The sequence below is a fragment of the Eumetopias jubatus genome, unplaced genomic scaffold (genome assembly GCF_037043125.1).
Source record: "Eumetopias jubatus isolate StellerSeaLion01/CBP00866 unplaced genomic scaffold, mEumJub1_p1.0 scaffold_4, whole genome shotgun sequence".
Taxonomy (NCBI): Eukaryota; Metazoa; Chordata; class Mammalia; order Carnivora; family Otariidae; genus Eumetopias; species Eumetopias jubatus.
Genome location: NW_028274810.1, coordinates 52,807,903 through 52,821,175, shown reverse-complemented (window position 1 = coordinate 52,821,175; position 13,273 = coordinate 52,807,903). Strand labels below are relative to the sequence as shown.

Here is a 13,273-nt window from a genome sequence, read left to right as displayed (position 1 = left end):
TTAGGCCTCAGTTTATTTAGCAATAAAAAGAAGCAAAAAAATTCTCCTATTTCTCCCATCAACCTCACGGGATGGTCCTGGAGATCAAGTGAGATAATGTAGGACAGTCCTTTATAAGATGTAAAACCCATCACAGGACTTTGGAAGTTGTTCTGGATACTGGGTTGCAGTGGGTTCTCACTGGCACACAGGGGCTGAAAAATGTTTTCCCTTGTTGCAGACAAGCAGAATGATGTGGAGATTCCATCTCCTACCCAGAAAGACCGAGAGAAGAAGAAAAAGCAACAGCTCATGACACAGATAAGCGGTGTGAAAAAACTAATGCATAGTTCAAGCTTGAACAATACAAGCATCTCACGCTTTGGAGTCAACACGGAAAACGAAGACCATCTGGCCAAGGTTTGTCTGAGCCGGCGGGTGGGGGGCATTCACGTGTGCGTGCAGCTCTTTGCTCTATGGCAGGTCAGGTGGCTGCTCAAAATTATCTACTAGAAAAAAAGAGTGATCATTGTTGCTTTTCGATTAAATTATATGATAAGAAACCTGGTGTGGCCGCTTTGTCCATTGCTGGGCACCAAATTCAAGACCCTTTTCCACAACAAAGGAGCTGTATTTTTTTATTCAGAGTTGGATTTGTAAATGGAAGTTCCCCATGAATGAGAATCCTACCAAAGGCACCCTGCGAGAAGCCACAGGGCAGCCAGGAGACAGGAATGAATTGTCCCAGAGGACAGATCCGGGACTCTATGCCAAGGACTAGTTGGAAAATCTGCACTGATTGGCAGAGCTAGAGAAGAAATGAGAGAGGTCGACAGCACTGACTCAGAGCCCAAACCCTACCAGTGGAGGAAGGCACAGAAAGAATTCACACGTTCCCCTAGGGGGCCGCCTTAGGTAAACAGAGGGTCCTTGCACGCTTGTGACAATAGAAGATGAGCAAACAGACATTCAGTGAGGCTTTCTGAGAGATGCAATTAGAGCAAGGGGCAGGTCTCTGGGGAGAGCCTAGATCCCTTATTCTGGGCAAGAATTCAGGATGGAATAAATGACTCCTTTAATCAGATAATCGTGGAATAATCCCACAATGCAGGGCTGAATAATGTTTCTCCCAGGTCTATCTGTGGCCCAAGAGCTCTAAGATAGAATAATCCATGGTTGGGATTCTTCATGACCTTTTACATTAAATTAGGGTTGACTTCCGCACATTCTAGCAACTGAGTCTCCCCGACCTGGCCCTTTGTGATAATAACCAAAGGGCAAAGGAGTTCCCCTAGGATGGTTTTCTAGCTGTTAGCTACTGGGCCAGTGATCCATGAAGAAGAGAGACAGGGAAATGGAGCTAGAGGGACCCCTAGCCACTTGCAGCTACCTCTGAATGCCACTTGGTTGAGGACTGATATGCGGCAAATACAGGTCAGCAACTAAATCTATATGTTAGACACACACTCTCTCTTTTCTGGGAAAAAAAAAAATACAGAACTTGTAACTAAAATGAAGAGGACACCCAACCTCCTAAGCCATTCCATTTTCAAATCTTGATGCAACTAGAACACTCTAAATACATACTCTAAAGTCTTAGACAGCCATTGTCCAAAAACAAAATAAAAATAATGAGACATGCTAACAAAACTGGCCTTATTCCTAAATTCCTCTAATTTTGATTACAGGAGCTGGAAGACCTGAACAAATGGGGCCTTAACATCTTCAATGTGGCTGGATATTCACACAACAGGCCCCTCACATGTATCATGTATGCCATATTCCAGGTGAGTGAACAGAAGAGAGTATTGCTTATTGAATTCGATGGCTCTTGATGATTTTTTTTCCATCCCAGTCTACTTTCCTGATAGGACTTTTTCCTCATTTTTGGACATCGACTTATTTATTTTCTAATCCATTTTACTACATAGGAAAGAGACCTCCTAAAGACATTCAAAATCTCATCTGATACATTTGTAACCTACATGATGACTTTAGAAGACCATTACCATTCTGATGTGGCGTACCATAACAGCCTACACGCTGCTGATGTAGCCCAGTCAACCCATGTTCTTCTTTCTACGCCAGCATTAGATGTGAGTAGTTATGATGTGTTTTGCATACCTGCCCATCCTCTTTTACAAAGCGCTATACAACATGTAACATATTTACAGAAATAATTGCACATGTTTGAACTGGTTCTTTATTACGTGTAGCATCCATAAATTGCGTTGCTAATAAAAATGAACGGCATTTCTACTTACACTGCTTTCGAATATCAGAGTAACCCTCTCTTTATGTCTCTTACGATTGAAATTGTTGAATCATCAAGTAATTAACAGGGTGCTTTATTTTTTTAAGATTTATTTATTTGAGAGAGAGAGAGTGGGCACAAGTGGGGGTAGGGGCAGAAGGGGAGAGAGAATCTCAAGCAGACTCCCCAATGAGCACAGAGCCTGACACGGGGCTCAGTTTCATGATCCTGAGATCATGACATGAGCGGAAATCAAGAGGCAGACGCTTAACCAGATAAGCCACCTAGGTGCTCCCAGGGTGCTTTATTTTTCTTTGCCTCTCCAGTATCTAATAAGTGTCCAGTTCAGCATCTAGTATGTAGTTTATCCTCAGTATGCATATACTGATCTTAACTGCCTACACCATCCCAAACACTGTGAAGGATAGCACAGAAATATAATATAAAATGTCCTATATAATTCCTGTTGGGAATAAGCATCCATAGGCTTAGTCTCCTAAGAATTCATAAAACTGATTCTATGGGTTGAAGAAAAAGTAACTGAATATCTAGAATTAATAATGCTGAAGCAAAGGGGAACGGTGTTCCATTTTGCTAGACATCTTGCTAGAAGGTGGCTGTGACTCCTTCCTTAGTAGATTAATGCATTTCCATGCGCCAATGTTAGCAGCAATGTGCCCAGCAGCCCATATTCTTCTTTGACATACAGCAACGGTAGTCAGGTTCTTCCAAAATGTGTAGGCTCACTACAGAAGGGGACTTGCCAACCCCTACCCAGCCCCACCGTATTCACAGGTTCAGTTTGGAAGGTGAAGAAAGATTAAACTGGCCACAACTCTATTGTTTGGGTTTCGCATTTCTTGAGAAAAGAAATCCAAGAGGACAGGAAAGTGAGATGGAGCTGAGGCTGTTTTATCCCCTGAAGGAGAGAAACAGTATTATTTGTATGTTCTGTCTAAGGATCATAGAGTGGGTCAACGCTCTTCATCAGCTACCCTCTGTTACTGATAGGATACCTATTGTGTAGCCAGAAATTGACCCCTGGGGGCCACACGTGTTTAGAAAAGGGCGAGCTCGACGTGTCCTTGAGCAGTTAGCCTTCATGGGAGAGGTGGACACTGAGCTGGCATTTGAAGGATTAGAAGACGGAAGCAATCACAGAGGATTAGGACAGACACTACAGCCAGAGAAAGACCTTCTAGTCAGAAAGAATGTTTATCTACACAAGTGCTAGGTTTAAGTGATTGTGTACAGATGGGGGCAGAAGAGGCTTCGCAACATGGCCTAAAGGAGTGGAGCAGTGAGGCGTTAGGTTTCACTTCTCAGGAAAGTTCTCAGATCTTGCCCATAGTAAACATTTAGCGTATAGGAATTGAAGGAGTGGATGAATGAATGAATATATGAAAGCTTCTGACCACACTACAAATTTAGCTTTGGGAAATAATTTATTGCCAGTCTTAGGAGTTTGGAATTTAGCCTTTCTTCTTTAAGTTACTCAGCCTGAAAACGTGAATGTTGTTATATCTCAGCACAGAGCCAGTCTGACTTGCTTTTTTGACTTGTACGTGCTTGTGTTACATAAGCACCATTCTGCCGTACAACTTATCCAAGAAACAAACATCAGGCCGCACCTGATCACTCATCATGAGCATGGTGCTGATGCCTTCCGATAAGCTCGATGTGGGCATGGGCTTCCGCCATCACCCCTTTCACATTAGACCTTATGCTGATGGATAGAATCTACATTTAATTAGTGCATTGAGACATTATACCACATCAGCAAACAACCCTTCTCCCAACAAGAATGAAATGGGATACTTTAATATGAAATTGAACAAGCAGGGTAGGCCAATGGGACATGGAGTTAAATGTGCTTGTTTTGTTCTGCAGGCCGTCTTCACCGATTTGGAAATTCTGGCCGCCATTTTTGCAGCTGCTATCCATGACGTTGATCACCCTGGAGTCTCCAACCAGTTTCTCATCAACACAAGTGAGTTCACTACTAGAACAGTCATTTGAGATAATTGTATGATTCGTTGCTTCATTTTTTCCCCCCTAATGTCTTCATTATGGATGATAATAAGGGTAATAATGAGGTAATCCTTCCATTCCACTCAAGCTGGTCAGACCTTTCCTGGATACTGTGTCCAGTCTGGCAACATAATTCTTGAGCTGCATGGAGAACTTGGAAAGGGTCAGAGGGGAGCCATAAAAAGTACTCAACATTTGGAAAATACAATACATGAGGAAAGACTAGCAGATGTGGGATTATTCAGTAAGGACAAAGAAAGGCCTGGGGATAACGTGATAATGCTTTTCAGTGTTATGCAGGACTCTCACATAGAACATGGTGACCCACTGGTGTCCCTCTCTACTGAGGAGACAGGCCTAAATGAGCATGGGAACCTCCAAAAAGAAATAAGACTCCAAAGAAAGCACTGAAATGCTTGGTCTATAGTAGGGAAGATGACCTCAGTGGCATTTAGTGCTGGTCCAGCCTTAGGATCCCAAGCTATACTCAGTGATTTTGTCATGCTGAAAATGTTCAGTATCCATGCTAATGAAAATCCATGATTTTTCTCCGTTAGTGCACTATTTCTAAATGCTAAAAATCTCAGTGCTCTTGTCATGCTGAAAATGTTTAGTATCCACGCTACTGAAAATCCATGACTTTTCTCAGTGCACTCTTTCTAAATGCTAAAATTCTCAGTACTTTTTCTTCTGAGTATATTGACTATACACTTGTGGTCATCATTAACATCAAGTGCTGATGGTTTTATAGAAATGTTTGAGCTCCTTGCTATAAAAGAGTCCCTGTCCTACTTTATCATCAGAATATCTGAATGATCTAGATGTGGTGTAGATTCATTTTTAACCTTGTTCTTCTACTGAAAGAATATAAACTTCAGGCAACTACTTAGCTATTGGATTATATCAGCGGGCATGGTGTGTGTCACATATCAACCTATATACTGGCCAGGTAGCTTCACACAGAAAAAAAGTGGTCTTTCTGTTATAGCCACCGACAACACTAGAACATAGAAAGCCAGTTTGCAGATCTGGGATTGATTACAGGGTGAACAGGGCAGGAGTGCTGAAATGACTTCATATATCCCACCACGTATTCTGAGGATGTAACACGAAGAACACAGTTAAAACAATGGTATATGAGTGACAACATCTGCAAGGAGTAACCTATCACCATCACTTGGCTATTATTCTTTATTAAGAGGAAATGTTCCTTCTGGAATTTGTTGACCACATTCTCCAGTGCAGACCAGGGCTCTGCCTAACAAAAGATGTCTGTGATTCTTCTGTGTGAACGGCAGGCTGGAAGCTGTCATTTAGGTACAGATGTTACTATTTCTGACATATAGGGCCAGAGGACAGAAACTCTGACATCAAGATTGTTGTAAAACATTATTGATGTTTTGTTGCCATATTTGTAGAAAGCTCCAAAGAGCTAAGTTATTTGGATAAAACAAAACTTCACACTCAACATTATTATCATCTTTGAAAAATTAAACGGTCACAAGTGACAGGACTGGGGAATCTATAAAAAAGTGAAATAGTTTGAAAATGCTAATACGTATGATAAAGTTTAGTGGCATTGTCCGTTTATTCCTTCCCAAAGCACAAAATATGTGAAGACATAAAGGAAATTACAAACTGAGATAAAAATAGGGCTTAGTTTCTTGGAAATGCACTTACCTAATGTTAAATTCTTCATGTGAAATGAAGAAGAAAAAGGATTTTAAAATACCATGAATTTTAGTCAAAGAGAAAGCTTATGCACCAATATCTACGACAAGCATGTTTTGCTTGGAAACTGACTACTCCCCCTTGAAGAGGGAAACTGTTTCTCTGATGAGAAATGACATGTGGATCTTGGTTCCTGACATCATTTGGAGAGAATTGGATCTGATTTCACACTGAAGTCATGCCAATGTTGGAATTATTAGCCCTTCCTTATTAAGTCATCATTTTTCCTTGTTTATCAGATTCAGAACTCGCTTTGATGTATAATGATGAATCTGTGCTGGAAAACCATCACCTTGCTGTGGGTTTCAAACTGCTGCAGGAAGAACACTGTGACATCTTCCAGAATCTCAGCAAGAAGCAACGCCAGACGCTCAGGAAAATGGTTATCGACATGGTAAGACTTCCTTTCGACATCCCTCACTTACCTTTCCCTTCTCAGGAGGAGAAACACCATTCTCTCTGATAAAGTGAGTTTCCTGAGAGTTTCATTTTCCTTTTACCCTAGGTGTTAGCAACAGATATGTCCAAACATATGAGCCTGCTGGCAGATCTGAAGACAATGGTAGAAACAAAGAAAGTTACAAGTTCAGGTGTTCTTCTCCTGGACAACTACACGGATCGTATACAGGTATTTGATGAAAGCCTTTGATTTACCACAAAGCCAAACCAAACTAAACCAAACAACAGTTTAAAAAATGAAAACAAACATTGGTTCAGTTAGTCTCATATCTGGTTATTATTACAACTTGGGCTTATTTTCAGAACAAGCTGAGGAAAATGGACATTCAAGTTTATCCTTGAATTTATGAAGAAAAACATAACCCTATCTATTGAATTGCTGAGTTCTAAAAATAAATGGCAAAATTCATTTGTAATAGGGGATACGTGACTGCTGGTCCCCAAAGCTCGTGTTTGGATATAAATCCCATTGACTTGAAGACTGTTAGGTCTGTTTTGATTATACAAACTGCCATCAGCTGGTCTCTTTCCACAAGTGGAAAATATGAAGACATCTACTTTGAGTAATTCTTCGCATTTTTTCCAAACTGGGAAAGGGAAACGATGGTAGCATTTGACCTCTAATGTCCCTTCCAATTTTTACATTCAATGACTGTCAATCTGAGAAGACACCCATTTTCCCTTGCAGGACTCCTGTAATGGTAAATAAGCAAGTCTGGCCAGCGTCACTGTAATACCATTTTTTGGTGCACACACCACAATTATAATGCAACTAAAATGTTCCTGGGTTTGGTACCAAATGTACTAGTACAAGAGGCCTGAGATGTTCTGGTAGTATTTACACTGTCTTTTATGGGATTCTCAAAACTTGATGATTCCAGGTCCTCCGCAACATGGTACACTGTGCAGACCTCAGCAACCCCACCAAGTCCTTGGAATTGTATCGGCAGTGGACAGACCGCATCATGGAGGAATTTTTCCAGCAGGGAGACAAAGAGCGGGAGAGGGGAATGGAGATTAGCCCAATGTGCGACAAGCACACGGCTTCTGTGGAAAAATCCCAGGTATCTAATATGAAATTTTCAAAGTTTCTGTGAGCTCTGCTGGTTGTGGAACTGGAGGGTTCTAGCTAATTCCTGAGGTTATAAGGAAGCAACGACCCATTTAGTTCCATTCTACTTCTGACTCATTTGCCTTCTCCATTACACTCAATTTCACAGGGTGGAGGCAAAGCCATACTCAGAAACTCATCGAAGTCTGGTCTCTGTATTCTCAAGCAGTTTAGAGAGTTGCCTATGACCTTAGCAAATCCCGCTGACTGAAATCAGAGCTGCTGCCTCCTGCCCGTCCCTCCAGATCTCTCTTACCCCTGTCCTTATCCAGGAGCTCAACTCTTCATCCTGGCTTCCTCCACCCTCTGTCTGTTGTCTCTCCATAATCAAGTGCACGGCCGAGGGTGAATCTCATTCTGCATACCTCTTCTACCTCACGGTCGACGCCCTTTCCTGTGTCCCCTTCCAAGGTTGCTTCTCTACCTCTGAGGACACGCTGACATCTTTGGGTTGTGTCCAAAGCTACAAATACCCTATGTGCTGAGGACTGGGGACAATATGCGAGGCGGGGGTATGCAGAAATGCCTCAGATACTTCTAGCTAATACTGGAAAGTATCGATAGCTGTACAAAGGCTTCAGGGCCTGCTGAAATGTTATTTTTTTTCAGGGCAACATATAGTCCTGATTGAGAGGGTCTATAGGCTATTCCAGGTCTTTATCACAAAAGCGTGAGGAGGGCTTTTAGTTAGTGTTTATCTTCTTTCCCCGCTACCTGCTACCCCCAAACTTACATATACTTATAATATCAATGGAAAGTACCCTTGCAGTTATTATTTTAAAGATTTATTTATTTGACAGAGAGAGAGAGACAGCTAGAGAGGAAACACAAGCGGGGGTTGTGGGAGAGGGAGAAGCAGGCTTCCCGCTGAGCAGGGAGCCCGATGCGGGGCTCGATCCCAGGACCCTGGGATCATGACCTGAGCCCAAGGCAGACGCTTAGCTGACTGAGCCACCCAAGTGCCCTTGCAGTTATTATTTTATTGTTTTTTTTTAAAGGAACCCAGTCAAATGAGTTTAAAATCTGTGAAAGTGCTCTGAAAGTCTAATATGCTATAAAAATGCATGCTAACATTGAGTTGTCAGGGCCAATTCAAATCCCCTAAAGCCTTAATTTGAACAATTAGTTAATTAATTAATTAAAATAATGCCCAATTATTATCAACAGTGATGTATATTTATATGGTGTTCTATGTGGTTTTCCACACATTTTTCCAGAACTTGTCCTATTTGAACCCCCACACAGCTTTGTGAGATAGACACAACAGCTATTTTCCCCATGCATCAGGTGGAGAAGCTGTCCCCTTGGCTCATTTCACCAGCTCCCAAGTGACCCAGCTGCCCTCCGCCCAGAGCTCTTCCCTCTCCATCACTGTAGCAGGTCTCCCTGTTGCCATGACATCATGGTCCCTTCTGGTGTTTCCCGCAGATGGGCTCTGGCAAGCATTGTCTGAGTCATCTGGCAATAAAGCCCTTGACTAGGTGCTCTTAGGATTTGTGGAGCTCTCTCGTCCCGGGGCCCAGTAAATAAGCAACTAGAGGCTACTGTTCAAAAAAGTTCTGAGCATTTAGTAGAAGCAAAGCAAATGAAGAAAAGAAATGATTGCACGGTGTTCATCTCATTCCATTTTCTCCGTTGCCTTGAGCTTGTTTTTTCAGGTCCCTGGAAAACACCTTGAAAATAGTCTCTCAAATCCATTAAATACACATAAAGAAGGAAAAGGGAGTGGGTAGAAGCAAGAGAAATATCTGAATCATCTGCAGTCAAGTTCCAGTGCAGATCAGAGATGTCCCTCACTTCGGTGTGAGTTATGTTAAGACTAGGGAAGCATCAGGGAGGAGAAGATAGACGATAGATAGGTCAATAGATAGGTGACAGATGGATCGATCGATCGATCGATGAGAGATATAAATATATAGGTACAGGTAGATATAGATATAAAAGAGTCACATATGAACTTTGATGTATTAAATGATTTGCCAAAAACCAGAATGTTGTTAAAGGAAAGGTTTCCAGGGGCGCCTGGGTGGCTCAGTTGGTTAAGCGACTGCCTTCAGCTCAGGTCATGATCCCAGGGTCCTGGGATCGAGCCCCGCATCGGGCTCCCTGCTCGGCGGGAAGCCTGCTTCTCTCTCTCCCTCTCCCCCTGCTTGTGTTCCCTCTCTCGCTGTCTCTCTCTCTCTCTCTGTCAAATAAATAAATAAAATCTTTAAAAAAAAAAAAAAAAAGGAAAGGTTTCCAGCAGTGTGGAAAGAGAGCCGTATCATGTCCCATGGACGTGTATGTGTTGCTCTTGCTCATTTACCTCTGAATCCGGACCCAGCATCTCTCCAGTCCCCCAGACCAGGACAGGGGAATTCCATTCCCTCATTCAACTAGTGCCTATTCTTTTTCACAACCTGCTCCCACCCCCAGTGTTTCCTGTTTGTCCGACAATGGAGAGGTCAGCATAAGGCCACAGAGCCAGCTCATGCAGGATGCATAGCCCCTGTGTAAACCATAACAGAGCCATAAGCCTCGTATTTATTCACAGGAACACTAGCAAAGGAACTGCTTAATTGTTTTTATTTTCCCTCCTTTCTCCTGATGGAAGTGACTGTACCCTGTGGATCTAAGACAATTGCAGACATGTCCACAGAGGGGAGATTTGTTTGTTTAGGCGCTGGGTGTATATTCAGATGTTTTACCAAAGTCATCTACAAACAAAAGCATTCCACGGAACTTGAGAAATTTCAGGGTCATCAGGGGCTGTCTCCTCTTCATTTTGGAATGGCAGCATATTTTAAATTTATCAGGGAAAGAATCTTGAGTCAGAACTCATTAGACCTGGAGCTTCCTTCTTCAGAGAATGACTCACAGAATCCAAGTAGTGACAAAGTCATTCCCAACCAGAGTTACATCCAGACTTCTTATCTGGCACACAGAAGAGGAAAAGTTGTCAGTTATAGTGAGAAAAACACAGGCTTTGGAATCAGATGGAGCTGGGTCAAAGTCCCAACTCTACCACTTACCGGCTCTGTGATCTCTGACAAGATATTTCATCTCAATGAGTCTTAGCTTCCTCCTTTGTAAAGGGTGGGTAACAATACTTACTTTGCGGATGTAAGAGCAATAATGTATATATTACATCCAGGGCATGGTGTACCGTATAGTATGTGCTGAAATAGGGGAATCCATCACTATTGATCTCTCTTAGCTTGTTTTGCCTCTTTCTTTGCCTAGAAACCAGAACAACTTGTTTGGTTTTCAAGAGCCCATCATAATAATTGACATGTAACCTTATTTTTTTCCAGGTCGGTTTCATTGACTACATCGTGCATCCACTGTGGGAGACCTGGGCAGATCTGGTGCAGCCTGATGCCCAGGACATTCTGGATACGTTAGAAGATAACAGGAACTGGTACCAGAGCATGATACCCCAGAGTCCCTCCCCACCGCTGGACGAGCAGAACAGAGACTGTCAGGGTCTGATGGAGAAGTTTCAGTTTGAACTGACCCTTGAGGAGGAGGATTCCGAAGGCCCTGACAAAGAGGGAGAGGGTCACAATTATTTCAGCAGCACAAAGACACTTTGCGTGATCGACCCTGACCATAGGGATTCGCTAGGAGAGACTGATGGAGACGCTGGGGCAGAAGACAAGTCCCCGATTGACACATAATTGCCTTCTCCGTGTGGAGATGAACATTCCACCTTTGACAAGCATGCCAGCTGGATGGTAGGGCCAGCCCATCATGGGGGCGTAGGCCTGCACGGGACAAGGGCCATGTGGCCTTTCCAGTTACTTGAGTTGGGAGCCAGAATGCGAGACCATGAAGCAAACAGCAGTTCAGAAAATTCCACGGTTGACTTGCCTTGTTTGCAAGCTTAGTGGAGAGCTGAAACTTTACCTGGTACTGGAGGCCAAGGTCAGATCCTGAGTAAATGGCTTGAAAATGGAAGACACAAAACTGAGAGATTTTTTTCTGCACTAAATTTTGGGAATCTGTCCCCTCTAGTGACTGAACTGACTGATTAATAACTTCATTTATGAATCTGCTCACCTGTCCCCTTGTCTGCCAACCTGTGTGCCTTTTTTGTAAAACATTTTCACGTCTTTAAAATGCCTGTTGAATACCTAGAGTTTAGTATCAACTTCTACACAGATAAGCATTCAAAGTTGACATAAACTTTTTTGACTCTTTCTGGGAAAAAAAAAAAAAGGAAAGAAAATGGTCTTCCTTCTTTCTTGGGCAATATCTTTCACTTTACTACAGTTACTTTTGCAAATAGAAAGGATACGCTTCTAACCACATTCTACTTCCTTCCCCTATGGTCCCATCCAGCTTCACAGTTGCCCGTATAACTTATCTCTGTCTGCCTGCTTACAGCAGTATGTTTTTCTCCTCTTAGAACTTCACTTTTTGTGCTGCAAACAGAATAAAAGTGAACAGACTAAGAGGTAGGAAGGAGTAGTCGTGTCATTCCCAGTAACGGTCTGTGTAAAATTCAACTCGATGAGGCAGTGCGCCATGTTGTGTCCCGTAGCCCTGAGCCGCTGGGCGCTGCACACGCCCCCATCCTGTCCCCTCCCGCCTCGCTCTCTACCCAGTGACACACCGTTTTCAATTTGATGCTGCCGTCTTTCTCTCGCACTGCCTTCTGCGCTAACACCTCCATTTCTGTTTATAACAGTATATTTATTACTTCATGTATATAATGTAATGTTTTGTAAGTTATTAATTTATATATCTAACATTGCCTGCCAATGGTGGTGTTACATTTGTGTAGAAAACTCTGCCTAAGAGTTGCGACTTTTCTTGTAACGTTTTGTATGGTGTATTATATAACCTGGACGTCGCTTAAGAGAGACATACGACCCCCTCCCCGGTGAGGACATCTGTGGGCTTTTATTCAGAAGGTCTGCCCTCTTCCCTGAGTTGCTCATAGTGCACAACCCCTTTGTGAACCAGTTTTGGAAATAGGATTCTCACATTCAATACTAAATGGTTTATACTGAGCTTTTACTTTTGTATAGTTTGATAGGGGTAGGGGGCAAGGGGATGTAGTTTTCACCCATGTTCTATCCAAATCTATGTCCGCATGAGTTGGGTTATAACTGGGTTCTACTCTCATTGTGGCTTTGGTTTAAACAGCAACACTACATTTGCTCACAGATGTTCTTCTAAGTGTTCCCAAACTACTGATTTTGAAGCAAAAGCCTCCTGCCCGCCATTAAGCAGGAATGTCATGTTCCAATTAATTACAAAAAAAACCCCAATAAAACAATGTGAATTTTATAATAAAATGTGAACTGATGTAGTAAATTATGCAAATGTGAAGCTTCTGATAACACTTGTTAGGCCTTTTATTGGCTTCAGTCTCCCATTTGTAAAATATATTCCAAGCTTTCAGTTCAGCATTGTAACTCACTAGTTAAAGAAATGGCACAAATGTGCATGACCAATGGGTTTGTATGTCTATGAACACTGCATTATTTCAGGTGGACATTTTATTGTTTTCAAAAGTTTCTCACAATGTATGTTATAGTATTATTATTATTATATATTGTGCTCCGATGCATTCGTAAGAGACTTTTATATGAAATGAATAAACAAAAGCATGATTAGATTAGACCATAGGCCCAATTATTTTGTGGTTAGTTCTGACCTATTAAAAGCAGATATTTCTTTCTCTTCTCTTCTACCCTACCCCACAAAGAAAACCAACC

The 13,273-nt window shown here is 42.2% G+C and overlaps 1 protein-coding gene across 3 annotated transcripts in view; it reads left to right on the top strand.

Annotated features, from left to right (window-relative positions):
- Window positions 1-13,178, top strand: part of PDE4B (phosphodiesterase 4B) — a 420,029-nt gene extending 406,851 nt beyond the window's left edge. For all 3 annotated transcript variants that reach the window (XM_028102388.2, XM_088022395.1, XM_028102389.2), the window contains 8 exons: window positions 221-399; window positions 1,668-1,766; window positions 1,911-2,075; window positions 4,124-4,223; window positions 6,235-6,389; window positions 6,501-6,623; window positions 7,336-7,518; window positions 10,859-13,178. In XM_028102388.2, the coding sequence (XP_027958189.1) occupies window positions 221-399; window positions 1,668-1,766; window positions 1,911-2,075; window positions 4,124-4,223; window positions 6,235-6,389; window positions 6,501-6,623; window positions 7,336-7,518; window positions 10,859-11,224 (1,370 nt within the window). In that variant the 3' untranslated portion in view covers window positions 11,225-13,178. The remainder of the gene's footprint in view (window positions 1-220; window positions 400-1,667; window positions 1,767-1,910; window positions 2,076-4,123; window positions 4,224-6,234; window positions 6,390-6,500; window positions 6,624-7,335; window positions 7,519-10,858) is intronic.
- Window positions 13,179-13,273: the final 95 nt, after the last annotated feature.